General features: G+C 48.1%; 3 protein-coding genes across 3 annotated transcripts; 1 reads left to right on the forward strand and 2 right to left on the reverse strand.

Moving 5' to 3' along the window:
- Positions 1 to 141: 141 nt before the first annotated feature.
- LOC105185431 (uncharacterized) lies at positions 142 to 25,964 on the reverse strand. The gene is made up of 23 exons (XM_025296561.1): positions 25,416 to 25,964; positions 24,085 to 24,641; positions 22,793 to 22,903; positions 22,351 to 22,442; positions 22,069 to 22,164; positions 21,596 to 21,699; positions 7,195 to 7,259; positions 6,800 to 6,959; positions 6,297 to 6,439; positions 5,942 to 6,152; positions 5,684 to 5,845; positions 4,950 to 5,231; positions 4,282 to 4,530; positions 3,857 to 4,032; positions 3,586 to 3,735; positions 3,141 to 3,423; positions 2,769 to 2,978; positions 2,420 to 2,570; positions 2,082 to 2,304; positions 1,861 to 1,990; positions 1,662 to 1,782; positions 1,166 to 1,549; positions 142 to 1,063 (listed from the first exon to the last, which is right to left on the reverse strand). Exons 2-23 carry the CDS (start codon positions 24,639 to 24,641, stop codon positions 684 to 686), a joined length of 4,440 nt encoding a protein of 1,479 aa, XP_025152346.1. The 5' UTR covers positions 25,416 to 25,964; the 3' UTR covers positions 142 to 683.
- LOC105185429 (uncharacterized) lies at positions 7,383 to 11,394 on the reverse strand. The gene is made up of 3 exons (XM_025296560.1): positions 10,691 to 11,394; positions 8,991 to 9,563; positions 7,383 to 8,274 (listed from the first exon to the last, which is right to left on the reverse strand). Exons 2-3 carry the CDS (start codon positions 9,044 to 9,046, stop codon positions 7,947 to 7,949), a joined length of 384 nt encoding a protein of 127 aa, XP_025152345.1. The 5' UTR covers positions 9,047 to 9,563; positions 10,691 to 11,394; the 3' UTR covers positions 7,383 to 7,946.
- Positions 12,831 to 20,995, forward strand: LOC105185430 (electron transfer flavoprotein beta subunit lysine methyltransferase). The gene is made up of 3 exons (XM_019842456.2): positions 12,831 to 13,975; positions 14,982 to 15,561; positions 20,369 to 20,995. The coding sequence occupies exons 2-3, from the start codon at positions 15,057 to 15,059 to the stop codon at positions 20,722 to 20,724; spliced, it is 861 nt and encodes a 286-aa protein (XP_019698015.1). The 5' UTR covers positions 12,831 to 13,975; positions 14,982 to 15,056; the 3' UTR covers positions 20,725 to 20,995.
- Positions 25,965 to 26,665: the final 701 nt, after the last annotated feature.

A 26,665-nucleotide genomic window follows, 5' to 3' on the forward strand; every position in this document is an offset into this window, starting at 1 on the left:
CGTGCCAATTAAAATCTTACGTAGTACAATTTACTTTTAATATTCACTTATTGGAGGGACGATAAGTCTTACGACATTCAATAGACGTAAGCGCGAGTGTTGTCCATGATGCGGCGCGCAAAGCCGCGAGGTTGTACTTGATGACGTACACTTTGACGGATAGAGCGCTAACGATAATCATCTTTCGCACGGTCTCTTGCCGACTCGTGATCAGCGATTGTTTCACGACTTCGGTCTGGCGCGAGATTCTAAGCGACAATGTAAGAAATGAGAAAAGACCGCGCAACGACATGCATCAGCGACTCGCGAATCTTCTGATAACATGCGAGAAACAAGTTTTCTCGCTCAGACGCTTGACAGCATCGACGAATCGTTCATCTTACAAGTCACCGCGAATATGAACGTATTCGCCGATCGTCACCGCGCTTTTTGGACCTTTATCTTCCAAGTTATATCATGTCACAATTATATCATGTTTACGTTTACGAACTCGCGGGAAGAGTCTCCGTTGTAAAGAAATATCGACGAACACCTGAAACAATACACGACGCCCCGCCGGGCTCGCGCCAAGATCCGCGACGGATTCTGTCTTTGTACAATAACAACCTGATTGGCTTGTTTCACGGTGAGAATATTTTCTCGCTACGCGTGTCTCAGCAGTCCCCAGGAGACGGCAAGGAGTCTCAAGCACTCTCCTTCGCGTGTGTGCGATTAAGCAGATAGTCGAGGTCGTGCGAGATGCGGTCCAACATGCCGCTGGTCGCGCTGTCGCAGCCGGTCACCATGATCTCCGGAGTCTTCTTCTCCTCGCCGTCGGGCTGCTTGCGCTCGCTCGTATTGGCGATATCGGGTATGGCGTTGCTGACCGTGTGTTCTCGGTTTTTGAGCTCCGCGCTCGCCAACAGCTCGACGTCGCTCTTCACGGCCAGTGTGACGTCCGGCATCGCGCTCATCCGTGACTCTACATCGGCGCTGCAGAGGACCTTGGCCGCTGGACAATCGGTCGTCGACACGCTGCTCGTCGGCAAGAACAACTTGCTGTCGCGGTACTTGGCGATATCACCGTTGCCACCGCCGCCGTTACCGCTGCCGCCACCACCGCCGTTGCTGCTGCTGCTGCCGCCGCCACCGCCACCGCCGCCGCCCCCGCCGCCGCCGCCGCCGCGAAAGCTACAGCAGTCATTGACGCTGTAGTTGACCGCATCGTTGACGAGGCAACGAGAGCTGCGGTGTGCCGAGAACGTGCTCGCTGCGGTGGTCGAGTCGAACACCGCCACCGGCTCCTGGTACTTGCGCGGACTCGTGCTGTAGTTCTCGAGGTCGATGTCGTCCGACCGGTCCACCCGGATCTCCGGCAGAAATCTGCTGGTCGCCACCACGGCCGTTGACTTGCCAGAGTAGACGGACGACGACTCGGACACAAACTCGCGCATGTCGATGCTGCCCGCGGCGACGCCGCGGACTTCCCGGTACGGCTCGCCGGAGATCGACAAGGTCGCCGGCGGTGTCGCCGAGTCGTTCTCCATCTCGGCGTCACCCTTTGAGCATACTAAAAGCATAGCGAAAGTAATAATCAGCGTAAAAACTAACTCCACGCACAAATAAGAGCAGCTATGAGAGAAACTACGAGCGAGTCGAGCTCTCTCACATATATGCAATACCTTTGATCGGCTCAGACGTGTGCTCCTCGTCCACGCTGCGTTTCCATCTGATTTTTCGCAGCATTGGCCTGATAATCGCAACCTCGGCGTTCACGATGTACACGATGATTATGTCGAAGCCCTGCGTCAACAAAGAATGACTTTCATGCCGTTTCAACATGTACAGCAATTATGTAATTACCGCTGACGCGATACTCACCAAAGCGAACGATAAAGACGCGAATACGTAATGAAAGATTATGGACGAGGAATTGATGTAGATAATAGATGACGATTCCATGGCGATGATACCGCAGATGATGATAGCCGCGTGATGCAGTGTTCGTATCCTGCAATCCAGAAGTGACGATGATAATAACTCATACTCGTAAGCGGGATATCTCGAATGCTACAGATCGTACTACAGGCTTTTGTCCGTACCTCGTTTCTATTGCTTCTCTCTTCATCACGTTCTCCTCCACTAGCGTGCGGACTTTGTGCAGCACCCCCATGTACAGCAATATGAACACCAAGAACATCATCGTGGCGCAGCTGACGAATATGTTGTAGACGCCGCTGCCATAAATGAGCCACCAGGATTCGTGTCGCCATCCGGTACTCTGGTGCGTAAGTTCAGTCGCGAATACAGCCATGATGGGGACACCTGAGAACGTAAAAGTGTCGTTAGGCATTTAATAAATACTACGAGCGAATATGCGCAATCACGCGTAATTCTATACCCGCGATCGGGCATAATTAATTGAGCACGTAATTCTCACCGGTTATCACGGCGATAACTGTCGGTTGAAGATGCTGACTCGGTCGGATCTGTGTAAGCTCAGCGTACACTATCAGAGCCTCGGAGATGGGCGCCGACATGCCCACAAGGAGAAACGCTTCCAATCCGATCGCCACGAGCGAGTACGATGACTAAAACACACATAGCGAGGAGTTGGAGAAAATGTTCGGAGCAAAATCGAAGTACGTAGAATGCAAAATAAGATCCATCGAGCAAAGTCGCGCGCAAAGTGAGTCTTTTGTCGGAGCAAACCGTGGAAACGATGGAGTTGGCACTCTTGAAGTCAACGGTTCAGGTCAAATCGTTGCTGGGGAAGATAACGTTATTACCTCTGGCAGATTATTGTGGACGGCGTAAATGAAGATGGCCATCGCGCCGATTAATGCGCCGCAGCACTGGAGCTTCAAGAAATTCAGCCAGCTTCTGTGCTTCCACCAAAAGGTGCTCAGTATCAGCGCGGACAGCAAACACTGAACCAAGCAACTGCTACATCCGAATATTATAATGAACGTGGTCTGTTCTGTCTTCGCCAGTACTACCTACAATGTTGGAAAAGTCCATTGTAAACGACAGCAACTTTAACGCTTGAGCTCGAACCTTCTTAAGTGAATTATTTCATGACATTATCAATATAGTCCGGAAGCATAAGTGACGCCGGCGGAGGAACATCGATGATCTTCTTAGATTGGAACTATATTTACTTTTACCGCGCGAGTCGTCAAGAAAACGGCGACGGTGCCCGCGGTGGGACACAGACAGTGTGTCGTGACGTCGCCGAATGCTGTATTCGCTATGCAGCTGTTGAGATCCCACGACCCAGTGTTGTCCATCAGGCCGCACGACGTGTTCCAGGAGCTCGTTTGGTTTTGCAAATGCCGGATTTGCAAGTCGACCCATATCTTACTGAATTTATCGATCCCGAAGGAGGGTACCGCGACGCTGATCACTCGGGAATTGATGCGAAACTCGAGATCCGTGCCGTCGCTGGAATTTCGTTCGATCTCCATTCATATTCATCGCGCATTTAATTCAATTGACGGAATTTCATCTTTTCGTAAAATCATAAATATATAGTTAGATTACTTGCAAAGCAAACTCGCCGATTTCTCTCTCGCGCTACAATAACGACTAAATGAGTAAACTCACTCGAGCTCCGTGACATACGCCGTTGGGATAAAGCGGGACATGTTTTTGTACACGATAACAATCCCGGTAAATGTGCTGTTAGACTTTACATTGCGCTGTCTCTTCTTCCACAAACGCACAGCTATTTTATCCTCGTACCAATCAGGGTACCTGTCATAATAAACGATCATTCGCGACATAAATACACAGCTATACAGACGTGGATTTATTACACGATGAAAAAAAAGCTTTGCATCCTGCGGAAAGGTAGGCAAAAACGTGGAGTAATTACACGTGCTCGGCCGACGGCATTTGAAGCGAATGCGTGATACTATCCCCAGTGTGAGATTGCAGTTGCTGAATATCCACGACCATGGACGACAGGGCCAAATGTTTGTACACTTGCTTGAGTTGCTTGGACCAGTGAATTAGATTGCGTTGCGTAAGCTGCAGCAGCACTGACAACTTCTGAAAACCCAGATTTGCAGACTCGTAGTGGAGTGGTCTGACCGAGTCTCGAGAATAAGAAAAAAAAAAAAAGAAGGTTGATGCTCAAAAGCACGGCACAATTTTGAGTGGCGACTTTCATCCTTGAAAAGTGTAGGACTTGAGCGAATAACTTCCATGTTGCAATTGTCCCACTCAAAAGTGCCTTGTGCTCTCGGACTGTCCTCCTCACGACTCTCCTTCTCAATTTTAAAACCGCGTCATTTTTACCTCTTGACTCAAGATCGAGTACTCGTCGCTCAGTATACGATTTAATATGTGAGTGAGCGCCTCCGCCGAGACCGACGCGTTCAGCGAATCGATATTGTGCTGATACCGTTCGATTTCCTCCAACATGCTTATTATTCGATCGCCTTCGCCGGGGTAGAGCGGCAACGTGCGTTTGCGCAGAATCTCCCAAAAGGCGAGGATCGTGTCCGAGCTCGTGGTATTTTGGTAACCCAACGTTAGGCTTCGAAACTGCGAAGTAGAGTTTGCAACGTTAGATGCATTTCTTCGGCAGTGGAAACTTGGAATATCTTTAATCAATTTTGATTAACCCAGCCAGTGTTGGCGCTCGCCACATTAATTAAAAGACCAACATTCTCTTGTGGAAATTACTCTGACGTTTCCATTCGCACGAAGTCGTTAGCAATCTATCTTTGAGATACACACTTTTATAGCGTATCGTCATAAATATTGAAATACGACTGGAGTGGCGCATCAAAAAATTACCACGACCTTTAATTCACTCGTGTTGACTCGTCCGACGTATAGCGATTTATTACAGATGTTTCGTATTACCGGTCAAGGCTGTCTCGACTCGCCGTATTCTTCGTAAAGTCATCGTGAATCATCACGAGCCGAATGCAAAATGCTGGTGGGAACGAAATGCTCACGTTATTGTAAGGCGAGACCAACGGCTTGTACAAGCATAACGAGAAGTCCGGTATCTGCCATTCGGGCGTAGTGGCGTCCTTCATCGAGCAGAGTCTCGAGACTCGTCGACCCACGAAGTATCGAGGGCACTCCAGCAACGCCTCCGATCCTGGCGCCGTGTCCGGCCATTGCAGACCCCAGGACTTGCCGCCGATGCAGATCGGTATCAATGTTCGATTCATCACTTCTACACGGACGGACATGGACTTGTGCGCTACATTGCAGGTGTAGATGGCGGATTTCTGGAATGACAAGCAGGCTATTTAACACTCAAGCTACAAAAGCAATCAAAATATAATAGGTGTGTAATTGCACGTGAAAATTACTCCAACTTACGTAACATTTGCATTTATGTAGTGTTGAATTTATATAACAATGCATTTATATGCGCTTTATATTTCTCATAGACATTGAATAAGACCGAGAAAAACAGATGAACATTTTCACCCTTGCGTAACATCTCTCCCCTCGAAAACCTATTTCATTTCAATTTCGCTTTCGCAGTAAAGATAAATCGCCTTAGTTGCTGAGGGTTCCGGTATAAAATAGATGAAGCAAATTTCTATCGGATCTTCAGACTAACGAGCGACTAAGTCAACTAAGTAAGTTGCAAAGAAAGAGATCTCGAATAGGCGGAAGAAAGATGGAAGGGCCAGAGAAATCTCTGCGCGACGCGAAGACGATGCGCTTCTACCTGAGCGTTAGTGATCTTCAGGATGCTACCCGCTGGATATAGATCCTCCCAAATCGCTTGACCGGGCTCCAGTTTCAGCAGAGCGCGATTCTTCGTCCAACCGAACCCGATCCCGATGTTTCGCATGTTGGGCGTCGTGCATGTCAGCTGAATATTGCTACCCTGTGAACAATAGTTTGACGATATCGGTGTAGGTTTCTCTCGGGATTCGATCTCGCAGATCGTCTGCGACGGGCTAATCTAATAATCGCGGCTTACTTTCTCTATGATGGCGCTCATCGGCACCACCTTTACGTCCGGCTCATCTCTAATCTCGATGTAGATGCTCTTGCACTGCTGCACGCCCCAGTCCACCACCTGACACGTGTACTGACCGCCATCGAGCAGGGTCGCTTTCTCGATGGTCAACACCGATGTGTACACGTCCGAGCCGTCGTTTGGCAAATTGCTGATCCAAATTTCTCGGAAACTAACATCCAAGTCAATGGAACACATGAGTCGAGATTGTTTTCTTTATTTCGTAAAGGGTGAAACACGGGCGTGTTTCAACACGGCCCGATGTTACCCGACATCGTTTGAACTCACGATTGAAATAAACAATTGGATCGAATACCTGGTGGCTTTGCTCGTGTTCACCAACATGCCGTCCTTGTACCAGGTAAAGTTTATGCCGTAGCTTCCTTGAGCGGCGCACGACAAGACGATCTGATCTCCCAAGTGAACATCATAATCGTTCACCTGATTGATCCGCAGATTCTAAAAAGTGGCTCAACTCAGCGAGTTTCACGATCGCACAGCGTTCGATTACACTCTCGACAGACTTTCGATCATAATCACTTGATGGGTTAGCGAATTATATAATAATAACAGACAGAAGAACGAAAGGAGAGAAAAATCAGCGCGCCAAGTCGTAGAGAAGAAATTCGCAATAATAATCAGCAAGAATATATAAAAGCATAAGGAACGATAAACAGAAGAAGTGAGAAGAAAAGGGAGAGAATAATCGATGAAATTACGATAGCTAAGGCAATTGATCAATCAAGTCTAATTATCGAGACATCAAGCGGTTGATACGCAGATATCGCAGTGTCCCGCGGTAATCGCAGACAGTTGTACCTGCAACTTGAGTGCGGGCTTCTGCTGGAACGTGAAGTGCGTGGATTCCAGGGCGATTTCGCTGAGACGTCGACGCTGCACGAGTCGATTGAGCGACTCGCGGATCTTATCCCCGTCGTCGGAGTTGCCGAAAAAATGAAAGGTAACCTCGGCGGTGGGTCTGTCGAAGGGAATGGTCATGATGAAAGAGCGATCTGGCGAATCACCTCGCGCAAAGTACAGTGACACATTCGCAGCAAAAGACTTTTCTAATCGAGCAGAGAACCGAGAGAGTTTACTTGACAGCGGGAAGCGATCGTTCCCAGAGTATTCTCTATGAAAGAAATCGTTCGAGAGACCTCGCGGTCAACCTGCGTATAACTGTACGTTTTACCCTTCAATGTGTACCTACTCACGTCACGCTCAGGATTTTTAGCTCCTCCATTGAAGTGATATTCGAGTTCCTTAGGTACTTGGCGAGCTATAAGAACAAGTACCAGATAATTAAGCAGGTGTGTATCGGTCGCGCGGCAAGAAGCTACGCGATAAGATACAACGGATGCGGGCATGGGAGAAGGGGCAAAGTAAGAGATCCTTGTTCGAGTTTCTTGTTAAAATTTCACATATAATCTTATTATCGTGTAGTGTTACATAAGTATAGATATCCTTCTCGTCGAGACGCGCGCTTCGGCGGCGCCGAGTTTTACAAAGAGTACGCGGCGAAGATCGACTCGCTTCGCGCGACAAATCACAAGCAATCTGGAACTGTACACGCATGTTACATAGATTAATTAATACATTCTTATTCAGCTACCACCCCGGTGCTCCCGCAAGGCAAGTCACTCGCGCGTGGTATGTCCTTGTTCCAAGGATAAATCACAAGAGGACCGCGGCCCTCGGGCGGCCCGGCGGTACTCGCGATTTTTCTCAGATAATAAGTGTCCGGATGTCAGTATCCTCGTTGATGAGACACGCGCGCAGGGCACGCACACACATACAGACACACGTATGTGCCGCGTGCCGGACTGATAAATTCCCATTATTCGCCGTAGTGGAGGATCTCCTCAGCGACGACCGTCCCCTCCTCAGCGAAATGCCTTGGATGATGCGTAAAGGACCGCGCGCGGCGGTTAGTTTCAACTTCCTCCCAAGGACCAGTCTGCGAGTTTCACTCCGGCGACTCCAGGAAAAATGGATCGTCGTTGGTAATGAGGACGCAGGACATGTCCGCGCTACCCGGGCACAAGTGCGCCCGTATCCGCTCCCGGGACACCCTCAGCACCTTGACGCCGATCTCGCGGCAATAAGCCTCGAGCAATATCATGTGCAGGTGGCTGGCCGAATCCATCTCGACGTCGAACGGCACGAGACAGACGGTGTCTTGGCTGTTGCATCCCCGGGAGGCCAACATCCGCAGGGTCGGCAGCATGCCGCATGTGATGGTGCTGCCCTGGCAGCCGAGGCCCTTCTGCTCGCACCTTGACGACGATTTTCCGCTGCAAGCCATTCTCGATCAGTCATCCACCTCGTTACGTAAGTCCGCGGCACGATCGCGGCTCGATAAAACGACTCGCGGAAATACCCGGGTGACGATTTCGCGCGAATCGCGTGCTACGACTTTGTATTGATTTACTTATTGCACACGGCGCGCGAAAAATCCCGCGTCGATCAGTTTCGCGGAGATCTCGCGATAAACGTTTCTGCTGATTCAAGGAACGATAAGAATTTTCCTCGACGTGTCCAAGGCGCGAACAATTTTTTTCAACAGAGAGACCAGCTCCCAGGTATCAGAAGTTATCTGATTTTTGCGCGAACAAACCCGGGGAAGAGATACCGCGCGCTCTTTTGCAAGTTCTAGATTCAGTCCCCGGTGATAATCGATCGATTTCTGCAATGTCACGAAGCCACGGCGAAAGCGAGGCTAAGCGCGCGCATCTGCGTTTTCTGACAAATCGTAGAAACTCTCGTCTGAGAGGCTTAAAGTCGGGAGGACTCGCGAACGAGATAAATAAAAATCGTCCAGCGTCCGCCGTGAGTAAGCATCTTTTTATCGCCGTCGAGCAGAACGCGACCGTCGCGGCGCGGCTCTTCGAAATTTGGCGCTCGCGCCACGTGAGTGCCAACGCGCGCGATAGCCACGTGGAAGAACGAAACGCTCTCTCTCTCTCTCTCTCTCTCGTTCGTGTGTATTTCGTGTGTTCCGGATAACTACCTGTCGCTCATCGCGGCCTGCGCGTGGTAGGATCGTGGTTCCTGGCAGCAAGTCATATCGGTCAGTATCTCCGGTTGCTCGTTCGGCGGTTTAATCCTTAAGCCTCTCTTGCACACTTCACTGAACGTCGGAATTTTCTCGGCCTCGCTAATGGCGGAGGGACGAATCTTCCGCACTTTCGCTGGAAGCTCCACGAGGTGGTTAATCCCGCTGGACTCACAGAAGCACCGACAGGGAGACAGAGAGATAGAGAAAGAGTTTTCTCGTCTCTCCTCTTCTCCTTTCTTCTCTCTCTCTCTCTCTCTTTCTCTTGTTTTCCCTCGAAGACGCTTCCGCTCTGACGCAAACTGGCGCAACGCTCGTGGAATTGTTGTCGCAGCAACGGAGGCGCTTAGACTAGCTCTGATCGGACTCTTCTCTCACAAGCTTCTGTCTACGTTTGACCTCGAGGTGCGCGGCGCGCGACTTTTATATCGATCTCGCCCCACCAGCTCATCACCTTCGCGGATAAACCGCCACTGCCGCCGTCGTCGCCGTCGCCGTCGTCATCGTCGTCGTCGTCGCGCCGTTGGGCTACGTACATAACGGAGCTTTTTATCGGTACACGCCCACACGCGAGCTTTACCGGGAAACCCGTGGAGGAAAAGACCGCGCGACGAGTCAAGGGAAACCGTCGGAATTAGATCGACGGTCCCGGCGCACCAAATTTCTCGGACAGAAGGCAGGTGATAGGAAGAGAAAGAGAGAGAGAGAGAGAGAGAGAGAGAGAGAGAGAGAGAGAGAGAGACAGCGGGATCTTTTTCGAAGTCCTTAGAACATAGATTTCGTAAAATGCATTGCGGAAAAACGGAAAATCCGCGGAAAGAGCAGAGGGGAAATAAATTACAGAGAAGAGTGACGGCGAAAGAAAAATTGAAAATTCCCGTCACTCGTCCTTCTCCCTCTCTCTCCCTCGACAGCGTAAAGAATAATAGATGCATATAAATAATAATAATCTTGATAACAACAACAATGGCCGAAAAAAAGGACGGATCAGATGAGAAATTTATTACAATTGGGACAAGTTTCCTCTTAAGCCGCACAGCGCAAATTTAAGCATTAAGTTGGACGATCGGAAACCGGATCAAAGTGCATGCGTTTGTTATCTGCCGGGGAGAAAAACAGAAACAAGTCGAGGCAAATAGAGGCTCGAATTAAAAAGCAATGCGATCAATGTGCGCGCAGAATTAGCAAGTCGCGAACAACAAAGTGGCGAAGGTGACGGTGAAACGCGCGACGACACACGGTCGATGGTCGATGGTCGATGGTCGGTAGCGTGCAGAGATCGGCTGAATAATTCGGCTTGGCGCGGAATTCCGGGGGACGCGGAGCAACGGCGAAATGTTGTTGCGGGTGACGCGGAAGTAAGCCGATGGTGCAGCTTCGCGTCGTTGCTGATTTATTCCAACGCCACTTCGAAAGAGCATTTGCGCTACACACAGTTGCGGGCCGATCGATAAACTGTACTTCCCGAGTACTTGCCGAGAAGGCTTCGGCTTTTTGCGTTGCGCGCTCGCTCGCGTGCCCGCGGCTTTCGAGCGGTTCGTCGAAGCGCCAGTTGTGGGTCGAGAAGTTCAAGGTGAGCAAAAGAATCGTCGCACCGGTCGCTTCGCTTTTCGCGGATACGCGAGTGTTAATGATTCTTCGATATGGTACACTACCTGGAAACGAAGCGTGCCGAGCTTTCGATGAACCAAAGCATGCGCGCTTCACATCTCGCGTCGCTTTGTCGCGCTCATCGCAAGACAATTATCCGAGGATTCTCGAGATTTGTTGCCACAATATGCCATAATACAACAGCGAGTAGCGCTCTTGTAATGTCACTTCTTCTCACATATTCATGTTTACATGTTATACATGCTCATGCATAAAAAGATTGTATCTGAAATGTATAAATTTCACACAACGTACACCAGAGTCATTGATTATGCAAAGTGAGATACGTTGGAAAAAATTACCTTCGCTGTCGCGATAGAAGCTCGAACGGAAGAATGAGAAGTCCTGTTTATTTGAAAATTTCGAGCGAGAATGCATCTCGCCTCCGGGGAGCGGGAGCGTTGCTCTTCGGCTCACCGTTTCCGTTCAATTTGCGATCGTCGTGGCGAAAGATAACGTCGTCCGTTGATTCCGACGAGCGATACATATTTATGAATACCGCGACCTCGTTAAAGCGCCAATGAAAGGGGAAATTACGTCCTCTAATCAGCCTTAAACGCTCGAGATCGCGCCGCACGAGACTTTCAGCGGGCGGGGGAATTTCAACGGAATTTAACGAGAACGAAACCCGACCCGACAGTCGTGTTGGGAAACATAATTACTTAGTAATAGCGCAAACAAATTTCCATCGACGATGGCGAGCGAGGGGGGGAGAGGGAGAGAGAGAGAGGAAGAGAGAGAGAGAGAGAGAGAGAGAGAGAGAGAGAGAGAGAGAGAGAGAGAGAGAGAGAGAGAGAGAGAGAGAGAGAGAGAGAGAGAGAGAGAGAGAGAAATAAAGACGGCCGGTTCTGCTCGCAGTGACGCGCTAGATATCAATTCAAGTGGATTATCTAACAATCTCATCGGCTCCACAGCCACGTCCTCTTCAGTCAGCGGGCAAGTGCGTCGCACTTATATGGACAATCACGATGACACCGCTCTTTTTCTCAAGTTCACTGACAACTGACGAGGAAGGTTCACCTCGGGCACAATCGAAATCTGAAAGTACAAGTACGCCCTTAGTATCGCGTTTCCTATGAGGTTCGGAGCTCACCAGGTGTACCAGGTGTAATCAGACATCCAAGAAGGAGTGCGATATCGAGAAACACGAGTTTGCAATATACAGTCTACAAATAATGGGACAGATTAGATAAACGAAGACTTGAAACTCTCACCGAGATAGCAAGTTGGCGCGCTATGAGGTAACGCAAGGGCTGGGAACCTCCTATTTTTCATCATTACTTCGACGGTTAGCGAAGTATTAGCGAACGGCTAGCAAAGTTAACGGAGTTACCACAAAGAGAGAGAGAGAGAGAGGCTCCGCAGGCGAAAATTCCACGTCACTTTGTGCACTCGAGGAAAACGAGCCCAGAGCTCCCCTGAGAGTTCTCTCCTTTCGTTGAATGTTGCAACATGTACGTGCGTGCCTTATGTCGACTCGGGTCCAATTTCATCATCCGCGAGCACCTGACCAGGAACTGAGCCACGTCGACCGACCGCCGTCGCGGCTGACATGGTCAATAAACTTCATTTCGACAGGCGATCCGCGATCGCTCTTCGTGCACCCGCCCCCGATCGAGATTACACATGTGCTCATGTTATATTAATCCTATATATATATATATGTATATGTATATGTATCTCTTTCTCTCCCATATACGTCCGACAGAGGGATGATGCAAGCCTTTGTTCCCCCGCGTTTCATCAGTCGCGCAATCGCACAATTTCCGCGATAACGGAAACGAGGGGATTAACAATATCCACCTGGGGAAGTATTAATATCGCCGTCTGTGTCCGCGGTTGTGCCGCGGTAACCTTTTCGCTCTTTCGCGAACGGCGAGGGTGAGAAATATCGAGCAACTGCCACGAGCACACGACGATATTAATTTTTATTAGGACGAAGCACGACCTAATTCTTTTTTTGTCGTACTCGATGAATTCGCCGCGAGTTAATCGAGAATAATAGCCCGATGGCCTACGGTTAATGAGTCTGTAGGGCCCGGCAGCAGGATGAAACGGTGAATAATTAAACTAATGATTCGATATTCGATAAACTGTACGCGCGATAAATTAAATTTTCGCTGAAGGGAATAGAATTCCTGGTTCTTGGAAGTGGATTTTATCCGAGAGAAATTTCGCTTCCTCCAGCTTCGGCTTCGGCTTCGGCTCATCCATCGTTATGTTAATTCATTATGTCAGTTCATTTAAATTTTTCTCTCCCTTGCGTGTCATACGAAATCACCCTCCGAACTTCAATTCTAGTTTCTCAAATTTCATTTCCAGATACTACCGGAACACTGAAACTGAGCGCAATATGTTCCAATTTCGATATTCAACTGCGTACAATATCGGACCTATTAACCCGTATGAGAGGGAGAAACGCGGAGAACATATCATAATGAGATATCGATATTATAAATGATAGTAATTAAGCGTTGAACATACAGAGTGACGATCAATTCGAAAGGATATTAATTAAATGAACGATCATTACGATAACGATGATTACGTGAACCTCACGTGCCGTGTGTGTCCTATAAAGTGTTCTATAAAGTCGTATAAAGGTCACAAAAGCCGAAGGTTCGCCTTCGTAATAATATTTGTTTTACAGCGGCTATGCGCGCTTTGTATTGATGAGTATAACCGGCTCGGGTCCGTTGATATTGTTACTCGGAAAAATGCACGGCGGGTGTATTGCGTAATAGCCGTGTTTTTTTTCGATGTGATATAATGAAATTACGTCGTGGCAAATTACATCAGCGGCGAGGAAACGTGTTTGCGATAATTAATCTACGACAAAACGCCGGATGGATAAAGGGTAGAAGACAGAAAGAAAGAGCGAAACGGGAGGTAACGAAGTTTAAAAAAAGTTATCGAATTAAGGTCCCGGCTTTGACCAGTTAATAGACCGTGTACGTCTTCAGCCGAACGGAAGAGTCTTCCTTTTAAACAGAAAATTCAAATTAGTGAAGACAAAGATGAAGGAAAAAGGTTACTCGCGGCCGATTTATCTGAGACTCTTTCTGAAAGTTTATTTAGGATTCACACCTCGCTAGGATTCGCTACACTGTTTGACCTACTTCTTACCCAAGAAACGTTGATCGATGGAACGTTTTCCGGTCAAGAACCTCGCAGGCGCGCTACCGTCAGCGTTTCACTGAGAACTATATTTTGCAACACGGATCGCTGGAAATCCCAAGACGTCTGGGACAGGGACGCCTTCCAAGTCGCCTTGCAAGTTTCGCGATAAGGTGATTCCCCGTAAGAGCCATATAAATGTGGCTGAGAGTACTCGAGCGCATATATATATTTTCTTACACGGAAACATCAAAACGCGTCTCAATTTCGGAGAAAAATCAAGCGAAATTCGCGCAATGGAGCAACGAGCTGCGCAATTTTTATTTGTTTATTTTTTCAGGTTTTTAGATAATACGACTTGCTGCATTTTCCAATGTTTTCGTGCTTACGAACTCAGTACAAAGCGTCCGGTAGTTGTGATTATAATTGGATTGTGTGGTTATTCGCAGTCGGGGGACCTATTTGCGCAATAAATTCCATTGTAACGTCATCGATAACCGTGCATGCAACACATTCTGTTTTCTTTTCACCGACGCGATAGAAATATACGATTGGATCTGTGAAAACGGTTGTAATTTGCCACGAAATTCACAAATGTCGTCTCGCACAACAGTGCGGCAAGGCGAAACACGTGATTAATGTTACATCGTTTCAGTGATCACTGTCACGGTTGTGCCGGAGTGCGCACTTGTTTTTCCCCGTTGCTCCCATGAATTACGAACGTTATTCGAATTATGAGCGCAAATGCAAATTTTCTCGCGGGAAGAACCGCAACGTCGACACATTTCTTGCGTATCTTTCGGTGACATGGCCGAACGAATTTGTTAAAGTTAACGCGGCAAGTTTTTCAAGCTCCGCTCACAGAGCGTCCTCGTGATCGATAAGGAGGTGTCTCTGACACCAATGTGAAGCAAAATATTTTCTTGCCCGCGATTCTCAAATCAGTCGCGATCCAATCGGTCGGCAATCTTATCGCGTATATCGGGTAAGACAAAAATTTCTTATTATCGTCCGCACCGGGATTGCGATCGCGATAATCTTCTCAGAAGATAATCACGGCTTTCTATCGAGAAACGGAAGTTCTCAATGGACGATTATGTATGCCGTTCTTCTCTCTCTTACAATAGCCACTTATAAAACAAATAACAAGTTTAACTCCGGGAATTGTGTTTATTTTAGGACTCCCTGATAGCGGCGATAGTGTGCTGGGTAGACGGGCTATAATTAACTCCCGTTTCTAAGCCGTCAGCCGTCATGATCGCGAGAAGTGTCGCATGCTTGAAAAAACGCCTCATCGCGAGAAAATTCTCGCGGAGCACAAAGGAAATCTGGGATCATGTTCTGCGGAAGAACCATGGGATGTCGCTTACAGGATTCACGGAGAGCCGAGGGGACGTGGTGAGGGCGATCTTGAACAATACCGAGGTCTCTCGCGATCACATGACCCCGGAACTGAAGTTGTTCCTGTTGACGGAGAATTGTCCTTTGTATCGCGAGCCCTTCGTCGAGGCGAAGGATGACGATAGGCGACTCGACGCATTCCAGGACCCGTTCTGGTCCATATATTGGCCTGGCGGACAGGTGCTCACGAGGTTCATCCTCGACGACAGGGAGCGAGTTTTCGGACGCGGGCCGCGAGGTGCGGGGAAAGGTGCACCAAGAAGGATACTGGATCTGGGCGCAGGATGCGGCGCCACGGCGATAGCCGCGAAATTGATCGGTCCGTGGCAGCAAGTGGTCGCGAACGATATCAACGAAGGTCAGTACATCTGGTGCGATGATTAATCAGTGGGCAGCCCCGGCAAGCCTCTCCTCGACTCGGATCGCGCGAGTCGTTGCGAGAAATACAAATCAACCCGGCATTGTTAACATATGCGCGACACGTCACGAGTAACCACGCAATTGAATTTTCTTATCTAGCGAGGAAAACTTCGCGCTTCCAGCCGCGCAATGAGGCCGCACTCTCTCTCTTTCTCTCTCTCTCTCTTCAACGTTTATTAATAGGATTCCCGGAATTCTCTCTCTCTCTCTCTCTCTCTCTCTCTCTCCCTCGCTCTTATCTGTCGCGGTCCGATAATGTTCATTATCGCGGTATTTTCGTTGGAAAAAAATAGCTCGGATGCAGGATGCGAGCGAAATAAAATACTACGAGTTCGGGAGTCCCTGAACACACACGACACAGTGGGCGACCACAGTCGCGGTGTGTCCTTGCGTGATAACACGTAACTGATGATAAGGCTGGTTTCCCAGGTTACAAGAGCGGCGAAAAGCCCCGTGAGGCAGAGCTTCATTGAGATACGTGTGAAAAATACGCAGGTGGAAATAATCTAGCGAAAAATTCGCGCTCGCTCGCTTTGCTCGCTCTATTGATATTTCATGCAGCCGATCGGCCAATCGCACATCGCGACATCGTAGCTGACTGTGACACCGCAAGATTTTCGAATGATGTAACCGATAGCGATCGTTTCTTGACGACTCCGTTATCTAGCCAGTTATCGTCGGCCTGACGACGCTTGCAACTTGCGTCGAATTCGTTATTAAAAGGACACACGCTGCAACGTCGACTCGATCGATTCGGTGATCTATCGGTGCGAAACTGCGTCGTGCGAAAAACGATTCGTGACGGGTCATAAATTTCCGGGGATAAATGCGCATTGATATCACAAACATATATGCAACGTGCGGTTATTGCGCTTGTTTTGCAGTTTCCTCGGTGAAAAATATATGAGGATGAGAGGTAGAGAGAGAGAGAGAGAGAGAGAGAGAGAGAGACCTTTCGCTTTGTACAAAGTTCCTGCAAACGCAGGAGAAGATATGCATGATATATATGCCTGTATGCGCGGGGAATTACTCGCTTGTTTGAATAACAATCTAACTGCGATCGGGAGAGCGGAAAGATGAGTCAGTAGCGTAACTAGAGCCTCAAGGAGGCTCCCGATTAGCGTATGAGAAGCCTCCAACCAATAGTTCGCCGAAAAACAAATAGCAGCCAATAGTCCGACAATGCAAACACGCGCGAATTGCGCTTTTACTCTAAAGTCCAAAACTTTTCGTCTCTTTTTTCCGTCGGCTTTAGAAAGTTTCCGGCCACGGGAATCCCCTGAGGTTCCGGCCAGGCTCGAGACTCATGGCTAGCTCGTTGGCTCGAGGAAATACCAAATGGACCAGAATTGACGTCACTCGTTGTGGTCAGGTATACGCACGCTCACCTGTGCGTATACCTGACCACGCGCGTATACGCGCGTGTGTATGTGCGCGGGGACGGCCAGGTGTGCATTGAATGAACACGTCGCGACGGCGCCGACGGTAGCCTGTGGCGAGCCTGGCCGTCAGATAACACTGAATTCCGACGGTGTGATTCAGAGAAGAATGCCGAATGCGGCCCGGCCGATTCCATCCGCGCGTTCCGCTCGCGCGCCGGCAACGTGCGTTGCGAACGCGCGTTGCCTGCCGATAGTGGCTATCGGCGGCTGGCAGTATGCTGGCACTAATTGCACACCGTACGTGGAATTAGTGCGCGGTCGCGAGGGAGAAGGTTCGTTCTATCAATGAACCGATTGCGTCGCGCGAGAGGAGACGTCAGGAGAGACGTCTCCTCTCCCGCGACGCGGCGGTTTCCTCGTGACGAGCGCGTGGCTGCGCCACTGCGACGCGCTTTCGTCAGCCGTGTATTAGTTAGTGACACACGGCGACGTCACTCGACTCGCCGTTCGACTTTGCAACTCCGCAACTATTTATTGCGCGTCAAGGAGAATCGCGCCAGGGCGGCGATTTCGCGTTAGGCACGGTCGCTCGTTATTGATAGCGTTATCGCGGCTCCCGTTATCGCGCCTGCTATCGTACAAGCGCGACAGTCCGTTCTTGCATTAGAACAAATAGGATAATTTTTGATCAGATAACGATTTGAGACTGTTAACGCGTCCCAGGCGAGGAGAATGTCCCAGGAGGAAAATGTCAGCGCGAGGGCGCTGATCTTCCGCCGTTCATTCGCAACCGCGGATCTGATTTCCGGACTGTCTCTCGAGTCCGCCGCGGTCGGTGCCGAAAATCTGCGGTTTTACGAGGAAGTAGATTATGACCGTCGAGTCGATGGAAATGAGGGGAATGAGGGTCGGAGATAAAGGGTGAGACAAAAGGGGACAAGCAATTGCTAATTACGAGCAGATAACACGCACAGGCACACAGAAGCGTACGAGCGGCGAGGAGCGAGACAATGGATTCACGGCGAAGCGAATAATGATCGCTGAATTTGTAGAGATAAAGGGTTCCTGTAGAAAACAAGCACAAACACCCGTCGATTATAAGCAATGCGGGGAAACCGCACGAAAGCCGCGGTAAAAGCGCAGCCGAGAACTCCCGATGAGCGACCTGTGCGAACGCATTACGTAATCCCGCGATTAGCTCGAATTTCCGCGGACGACGATTTTTAACGGAGAGTTATTCCAGAGTCGTGCTTCCAGATGAACCCGCGGAATAAATGAATCTCCGGAGAGGTCATTACAGGGCGTGCGGTCCGCGGTTATGTATTACGCTAACAGCTGGGCTCGTAAATTTATTCCGGCCCAAGCAGGTCAGGAGGCAATTAAGAAGTAGCGCACTTACGCGCGGGTTTCCCCGTCTCACGCAGATGCTGGAATGAAGGGCTTGCCCCTCGTGCGTCAGTGAAAGGTTGTCGATTCTCGGTACTACATTCCTCCAACACAGAAATCGACGATCGATACTTTCTCCTTAGCTGTTGCCGGCGAAAACGGCAACGAAAGATGACGAAAGATGATCGTCTCACTTTCGCAGAATACAACCGCGGATTTTATTATCAGTCGCTACAATAAACATCTCGATATCGCGGTTTTCCGAAACGCGGCCGCAGGAAAAGCAGAGAGAGAGAGAGAGAGAGAGAAGGAGAAAGAGCGCGCAAACACATTGCGTATGCTTGCGCTCTCGCGCCAACAATATTTTCCGTCTCGTGTTTATCAACTTCGTATAAAATTACGAAGAAGTCGACGAGGTAAAATCGTCGCGCGTCTACAACGCGCCGCTAACGGGCTTTCCGGTCTCTCTCGCGAGCTCAAAAATTCACGGAAGTGGATTACCATTCGTTGCGCTAGCGCGCAGCCATCTCGCATTAATTCGGCACGCAAATCGAATATGAACCAAGGACGTTATATTTAAACGCGAAGACGCGTGCGTTGGCCCGTTCCAAGGTCCACGGAGCGAAGCCAATTAAAGCGTGTGCGACGAAAACCCGGTGATGCAACGTAGTTGCGTGTAGAAGGATGTAAGGTTCAACGACGACTTCGCGCTATCGCGTGATTATCTTCACACATTGCGCGGACATTGCCATTTAATTGCGAGCGCGAAGATTACCCGATCGCGACACGTTCCACGCGCGAGATACGCGCTCGTTTATCGCATCGGCCTCAATTGACCTTATGGGATTAATGTTATTATCTCGTGGACGTGCGTTTCCATTCGAGCCGTTAATTGCTTCAAAGGGGCATGCAGGTTTTCTGTTTGGCTGATGGAAAAGATCATACCGGGTTTATTCAGATTTAGCAGCAGTTTGCCGCGTTTTCGCGAGACCGTGGGGAATCGAGACGGGGGAAGTTATCGACTGGCGTTTCCGGAATAGCGTCTGCGATTGGAATGAACATTTCCTCGTCGAGTCTTGGGTGTCGGTAATAATACAACCATGAACGCTTCGAGTTTAGACTCGATGCGCGTCAAACTAGAGGTATAAGATGAAATACCACATTTTCCTCGATTAATTGCAAGCGCGCGTCAAAGCGAATCTCTGACGTCCGTTTGCAAATAACTGAGGAATGACATTTTATGTATTTTCTGCTTTTATCCTCGGGAGAATTTCAATCTCTGAGACGCTGATTGAGCAAGATATTTAACAATAAAAATTGTGAAGACGTGACAAATGATGATTGCTTCTTCGAAGGATGAACCTCGACGCACGATTCTGAGCGTATCGAGAGCATTCGTCGCTAATATATCTCGGTCGGTGCCTAGCATTATGATGGAACGACGAAGCCAATTCAACGAAACATATGCGGGAACGTGAGAGAGACAAATATTCACGATTGCGATATTAATAAAGTGCATGAGTCAGAGTTAGGGATAACTCTGATAAACGCACGCGCGCAACACGGTCAGTTACCTGTACTTGGGAACGAGTTCTCCGACCGCAAAATGACAGACACCAGAGAAAGATATTTCTAAGCGATTGGACGACGTGAGCTTGTATCGCCCGTCGAATTTCTAAATCTAGGTTATCAGTCAAAGACACCGGTTAAGGTGTCCGAGTTATGCGCGTTAATTTTTTCAATGTTCCGTTAAATATCCCACGAAGCGGCATCTTCGGTCAAATAAATCGTAGTGAAATCGTTATAGAAATCGCGTAGCACTTTCAACAAATTCGATCAAACGATCCTTCCTGTTATTAATGTAAATACATCGCGAGACATTAATCTCCAATTAATTCTCCACATTGACAGCGGGTAAAGATTATGCGCGCGTAATGCGTGCTTCAGCAAAATGTGAATACATTTCTTGGATTTCAGTCGCTTGCGTCGCTGTTGCGATGAATGCCGTGCTAAATGACGCAGACATCGAAGTGTCGTGGGAGAACCTGCTGGAAAGGCCGCCGGAAGATCGCTACGACGTGATCTTCGTCGGCGATCTGTTGTACGACGAGGAAATAGCGAGCGTCCTAATTGGCTGGCTGGAGAACGCGCACGTACGTGGTGCGCGAATTTACCTGGGAGATCCAGGAAGGCACGGCTTAACCGAGGATCTCAGGAGGCGATTGAGATCGCTGCGACGATACTCCTTACCCGCGAACGTTCAGAGAGAGAATCACGGTTACGACACAGCCACCGTGTGGGAATTTGCGGCCGGAACTAAGCGACTGCTGTAGCTCGTACACTTGCGTGCAGCTGCACTTGGCGACGAAGATTACATTATGCGCGGACTCGTCCGAATTTCGAGATTCAAACTGGGTCACTGGGAGCCAGTGACAGCGAGAAACTTAGAATACAGCTTGTTTGCTTGTGTAACTTTAGTGAGACAGATTTGTCTTCACGTCTTTATACAAACAATCGTAATTCGCTCATCTTCCTCCTCGGTATATGGTATATATGTGTACATATATTTTTCGTAGTCATGAAATAAACGTTCGAGTCAGAGAAGTTCAAGTAGCTCGATCTCTCGCAGAGCTCGCGGAGGATTCATCGTCACGTGTTGCACAATATTTGTGCCAATAGCATGTTTGTGTGAGCGCAACGCGCGCTCATTAGCGTATTGACGTAGTATCGCACGAAAATCATTACGGCGATTGTAATTGGCCGTGTGACTGTGTGCGGACGCAACAGCAGTGGCTGTCGAAGCTCACCGGAATACCGGTTACGGTTTTACGCACGACGCGCGTGATTACGTTAAACCACGGACGTTATTTCGCGCGGGGAAGTCTTAAATAATACTGTTCCCGGCAAAGTGCATTTCGAGGTATGTACGCGTCGCGCGTCATTTTAATAGCAGGTAATCCTATATTCGTTACATAAAATCGATTGCCTGGTCTGGCGAAAAAATTTTGCGCAAAATGCAGCCGCGCTGAAGCGCCGTGCGCTCATGCACTTGCAATATCGCAAATATTTACCGAGCGTGTCGTCCCGTCGCGCAAAGTGTGCGTCACTCTGATAAACGATCGCTGTTAGACGCAATTCGTATTTTCTCATCTCACAATATCCGCGTGAATTTTGTCAGACTGATCTCTCGTGCTGTCCACTTACCTGTTTACTGACGAACGACTCCAGGCTGCCGTGCTGCGATATCAGGCCGGTGCGGAGAGACGTGACGTTCGACAACTTGATTCTGCACTCGTACCGCGATCTGTCTACAAGCACAAAATTTATACGTTGAACAACGAAATCGGGAAAAAGTCAGACTCTGAGATATACGATCAAAATGACAATGTGTAAAAAAGTAAGAGCTCGGTTTGGCTTATAGTAGATAACTGCTTCTCATTGACACAGTTTAAATGTCGTTGTTTTGATTTATACATTGTGCAGCATTTTCCTGTTGAAAACACAAGAAATACGTTCTTGCTGAACTAAAACAACGAGTCACCGATAGTTTTTTTTTGACTTAGCGGAACGGTACATGCGGTAGATGTGTATGTTTCTGAATTATTGGCAAAAAACCATTTATTGCCTAACGTATTGCAACTATATGTCAAACATATGAGACAGCCGTGAAGACTTACTGTTGTATATCTTTGTACCGTCTTTACAGGTGCACGGCTGCTGCTGTTGTTGCTCGTCAAAAGGACATTGCAGTATGCAGTTCTCCGAAGCGCATTCTGTGAACATGCATAATTAATCGTAGTTAAGTCTGCGGCCTTGTGCAATTCCAAAGAATTCCGTGTATCAACAGGATCGTACTTTAGCCGGCCGTATCGCGGAGATAAGCGAGCATAAAGAATGCGACGCACAATAAAGTGCTACCCAAATAAAAACAAGATCGTCTAATCGAGATAAAGCGTTACCGGTGTCCAAAATGTCCAGAAGGCGAGTTTCGCAATTGTGGCCGACGTAGCCGTCCAGACAATCGCAGCGCATTGCCTCCGCTCCAATTTGTCTGAAACCAACAACAAGATAACAGTTGGTTGTTAATTCCACGAACCGCTTCTGTCATCAATTACGAATTACTCGCAAATTAGAAATAAAGTTCTACCTAAGAGAAAATTCGAGTAAAAATAATTTGTGACACTCCAGTTATTGCAAACAAATCCAAAATTAACGATATCAGCGGAAAACCTTTTTAAGCGGAAAAGAAATAGGTGCTCAAAAAGATTGGTATCCACGTATTTGTATCGTGCAAATATCGAGCAAATATTTGAGATTTATTTCGTATAAACAAACGTACGCGTGTTTTATGATTCATTACAATAATTGATCTTTACAAGCTGAATCCGTATTATTTCATACCTGCACATAGCTTCGTTTTGGCAAACCGGACTGTGTTGATCGTTGAAACACAATGGACCCTCGTTACAACTTCTCCCGCTGAAACCGTCGAAACAGTCGCACCAGAAAGACCTGAGCGAGAAGAGAACCGTAAGAATTATGAATATCCCGTGATCCCAGGATTAACGGACAAATTGAAGGGAGCGGAGGATCATTGATGATTCATGAACAGCGAAACCCATATTCCCGCGATGAAACTTCGTAGGCGTTCTATTCCTTAACGTGTTTACTCCCTAAAACGCGTTTCTGAGAGCTTTCGTGAATTGAGATAGTTGGGTAAACAGCAAATTATGGCGAAGCTAAGGTTGACGCCTATTGAACAATCCGAATGCAGATGCTTTTTTATATATCAGTGGGAACAAGGCAAATCTAAATTAAATGGAAGCCAATTTAATTCGTTTAGATTTTTATACTCTATTCAATTAAACAGAACATCGCTTCTGAATAGAGACGCAAATAAAATGGAGTTACGTCAAGTGTTTGCGGTTTACCCCACGAGAAGCGCTCGCTACGATTTTTGCGAAACAACCGTGAAAATTTTGATCATTAAGCTCGGCAACTTTCTCTCAACGTAAGTTCGCTAACATTTCAAATGTATTCACCCGCTCTTAACTCCGCTGAATCTTTGAATTTTTTAATTAACCGAATTAATTCTCCGTTAATGCTAACTTTGCAAGCTGCTGAGAAATCTGCAATAAAGAACTTCTCTTTAACTCTGCCAACGCAGGCGCGCCACGAAAATTCGTTTTACCTTTAACCAATATTATACTTGCAAGGGAATTAACTAATATTAACTTAACGATCACATAAATTCATTCTGCGCGGCGGTAAAAAATGGGCTTTGTTAGTGATTACATAGTTTACTATGTAAACTGAACTATGTGAAATGTCTCATAAAGTATTCCATCATGCGCCATTTATCGGAAAAAAAGAACATTTAAAAAGTTGCCTCGCAAACAGAGATAAAAAATGTATACTTATTTCCTAACCAATTGATTATAGAAACAACATTTTGCGACATATCTGTTCTTACATTAAATATCTAGGGCGATCCTCTAAACTGGTAATATAAACAGCTATTTCTTCATTGTCTTCTTCTTTCATGAGGAATCATTTCCCTCTCAGTTACACTACCAATTATGAGTCATCATTCTATATCGGAGCACCAAATGTGTTCACATGCGAACACAATGTTGAGTGATGCAACTTCGTAGAATGTATGCATATTCTACGGAAGGATTAAGGAGACTCACGTGTAATCCGCGGAGACGAGACAGTTCCCCGCAAAGGAGCAATCGCGCATAGTGCAGGACTCGGGATTCGGCTGTTCCTCTGTCATCTCGTACGTCACGTTAAAGCCGTACACGTCGAGGAGGTCGTTTAACACGCGTACGTGATTGCCCTCGAAGCGGTCGAGCTCAAACTCGATCACCAGGAACGGCCGGAAGGTCCTCAGACGGCGGTACTCGAAGACGTTGCCTTCGGTCACCTCCTTCACCAAGGCCGCGCCGAAATTCATGGTTTCGGATTCGTAGTACGCGTACTCGGTGAAGCGCAGCCCCTTGTAGACGTAGAGCTGCGTCAGGTAGACGACGATAGAGCTGTTGATCGACGGGATGTCGGACACGTCGATCACCCAGCGGCACTTGATCGGCAGCGAAAAGGGCCCGGGGAAATTCGGTGTGTGTATGACACCCCGCGGACCAGCCAGGTGGCCGCCGCAGTATGGGTCGACGGTAGTGGTGACACGCGGCAAACGGGCGCAGGTGAGATACAGAAGCAGAAAGACGCCGGCTACGGTCGACCTCATCTTCGTTCGACGAGTTTTTACAAAGAGAATATCGGCGATGTGGTAACGATAAGAAAGAGCATATAAAAGCGTGTTAATAGTGTAATAAATGTGTAAAAGCGTATAAAAGCGTGTAAAAAATAACAAGATAGCGGGAGGATAATGGAATATTCGATAATTATTATGAGCGAGAAAGGTGGAATGAGGTTTCGAAGGTTGTAAATATGAAAGACCTCGGAATCTCTCTCGTATTTTAGATTTACGGCACAACTGTCTGTCGATGAATGAACGGTAGTAACCCTCGAGACTCTCGGGATAGTCCGGATTTATGACGTCGTTCCTCGATAAACACAGCGATTTAGTTACGATTTATCTCGTTGGACGCACGAAACAATGAGAAGAATCGCCCGTTCTGTCGAGGACGTGTTTGAAAAATCATTTCGTCTCGGCGTTGATCCCGCGTTGTACTTCCTTTACCTTTAACGAATTTGTGCAAGATTTGCGCAAGGGACTTCGAGAGTTTTTTTCTACACATAATTTAACAGATGCTTCCTCACTTAATTCGACATTTTCGTTTCTATATTACTTCTCATTTTTCCGATAAAATCGCAGCTGATAAAAGTGCTGAATGACACTGCAACATTCAACAAATCAGATCTTCTGGACGTCATAAATCAGCAAGAAAGAAATATTGAAGACGTTTGTCTCTCGATACAATAAGTCTTCTGTGACAGTTGTAATTCATTGGCGCGCGGTAAACACACACAACACGCTAACGCACAACATCCAGCTCACCTTGATCGTGGACTCGACGCGTTATCGCGGTAGTATCTCTGGAGTGTGAACGACCGCGCCGAACTGTCTTCGTTCTTCTGCTCACCGTCACCGTTCAATCAGCCACCCTTCTCGTTTCTTCTCGCGTCAACGACGCTCCGGCATGACGACGTCGATATCCCGTCGCGCACAAGCAGCAGCTGGTGACGGGGCCTACTTGCGAACACCACACAGAACACGAATCTCCGAGGGTATCCGGTGCACTTCCATCGACCCCATCGTGCATCATCGAGAGCGAACGCGGGACAGATTCGCGGCAAGACGAAGCAGCGACCGCGCAGTTCGCAGTTCTGTCGTAGAACAACGATGGACGAGGGTGACTGAGCGGATCGGCAGACTGACACCTCGACGCGACCTCGTAGTCGTCAACGAGGCCGTGTATGCATGTACCGATACTGAAAATCGTTCGTCACGTTTATCACGACAGATACACGGAACGCGCGATCCGCCGAGCCGCTGGGCGTCAGCCTCCTGTCGCGCACCAGCAATCTGTCCGCGCGCACCCTCAGTGCACCCCACGCAGACTAAGCCGCGCTCTGTGTACAAACGCTCCAGCGCGGGAGTGTGCTGCGCTGTCAACAAAACGTACCCAGCATCCCTCGTTGTGGCTGTACATATTTCGCGTCTGGAATATTAATCCGAAAAGTTGTCTCGTATCTTCTTTCGTCGTCTAAATCTAAGTCGATGAACTTGAAATCGATACTTTCGTCTCTCGCGGTCTCTGTAAACATGCGGGTGTACTTCGAGTCACCTTCGAGTTTCCTTCTCATTTTATGTTATCGATAATATGTTAGGATCGAAAGGGGAGACGCTTGAGACGAGGGAATCGATGTTCCGATAATACTGGAAAAGGTGATGGAATTAACTTGGAAATGGTACCTTGAAGATCTCTCAATCCGCAAATTTGGATAGGTATTCTTGGGATCAACAGGCATACAATGTACACTAATCCGTACTAAAGTCGGAGGAATCTCGTCTCGGGAGTCTGAAGTTGCAGATTGTAAGTGCACTATGCAGGATGGTATTCAGAAAAGGTGAAGTGTCCGTTTCGTAATCGGGGATGTTGACATTATCCACGTTGTTACACCGTGATCTACGTAATCTATATTGAGTGATAGCACGCTAACCGGTACAATAACTAGTTGATACTGGAAAAGAAATTACGTGTTAATGATTCATAGATATTCGTAGACGAGACTCGGCGTATATCA

The sequence above is a fragment of the Harpegnathos saltator genome, unplaced genomic scaffold, assembly GCF_003227715.2.
Source record: "Harpegnathos saltator strain DR-91 unplaced genomic scaffold, Hsal_v8.6 scaffold148, whole genome shotgun sequence".
Lineage (NCBI taxonomy): Eukaryota > Metazoa > Arthropoda > Insecta > Hymenoptera > Formicidae > Harpegnathos > Harpegnathos saltator.

Bases quoted from the DNA above. Each gene is read 5' to 3' on its own strand.
- LOC105185429 (XM_025296560.1), bottom strand. From the start codon at position 9,046: ATGACTTGCTGCCAGGAACCACGATCCTACCACGCGCAGGCCGCGATG. The intron at 8,275-8,990 runs GTAGTTATCCGG...AATGGCTTGCAG, and splicing joins CAGGCCGCGATGAGCGACAG to CGGAAAATCGTCGTCAAGGT.
- LOC105185430 (XM_019842456.2), top strand. From the start codon at position 15,057: ATGATCGCGAGAAGTGTCGCATGCTTGAAAAAACGCCTCATCGCGAGA. The intron at 15,562-20,368 runs GTCAGTACATCT...CTTGGATTTCAG, and splicing joins CGCGAACGATATCAACGAAG to TCGCTTGCGTCGCTGTTGCG.
- LOC105185431 (XM_025296561.1), bottom strand. From the start codon at position 24,641: ATGAGGTCGACCGTAGCCGGCGTCTTTCTGCTTCTGTATCTCACCTGC. The intron at 21,700-22,068 runs GTAAGTCTTCAC...TTGTGCTTGTAG, and splicing joins CGGTACAAAGATATACAACA to ACAGATCGCGGTACGAGTGC. The intron at 2,979-3,140 runs GTAAATATAGTT...CCAACATTGTAG, and splicing joins TGACGACTCGCGCGGTAAAA to GTAGTACTGGCGAAGACAGA.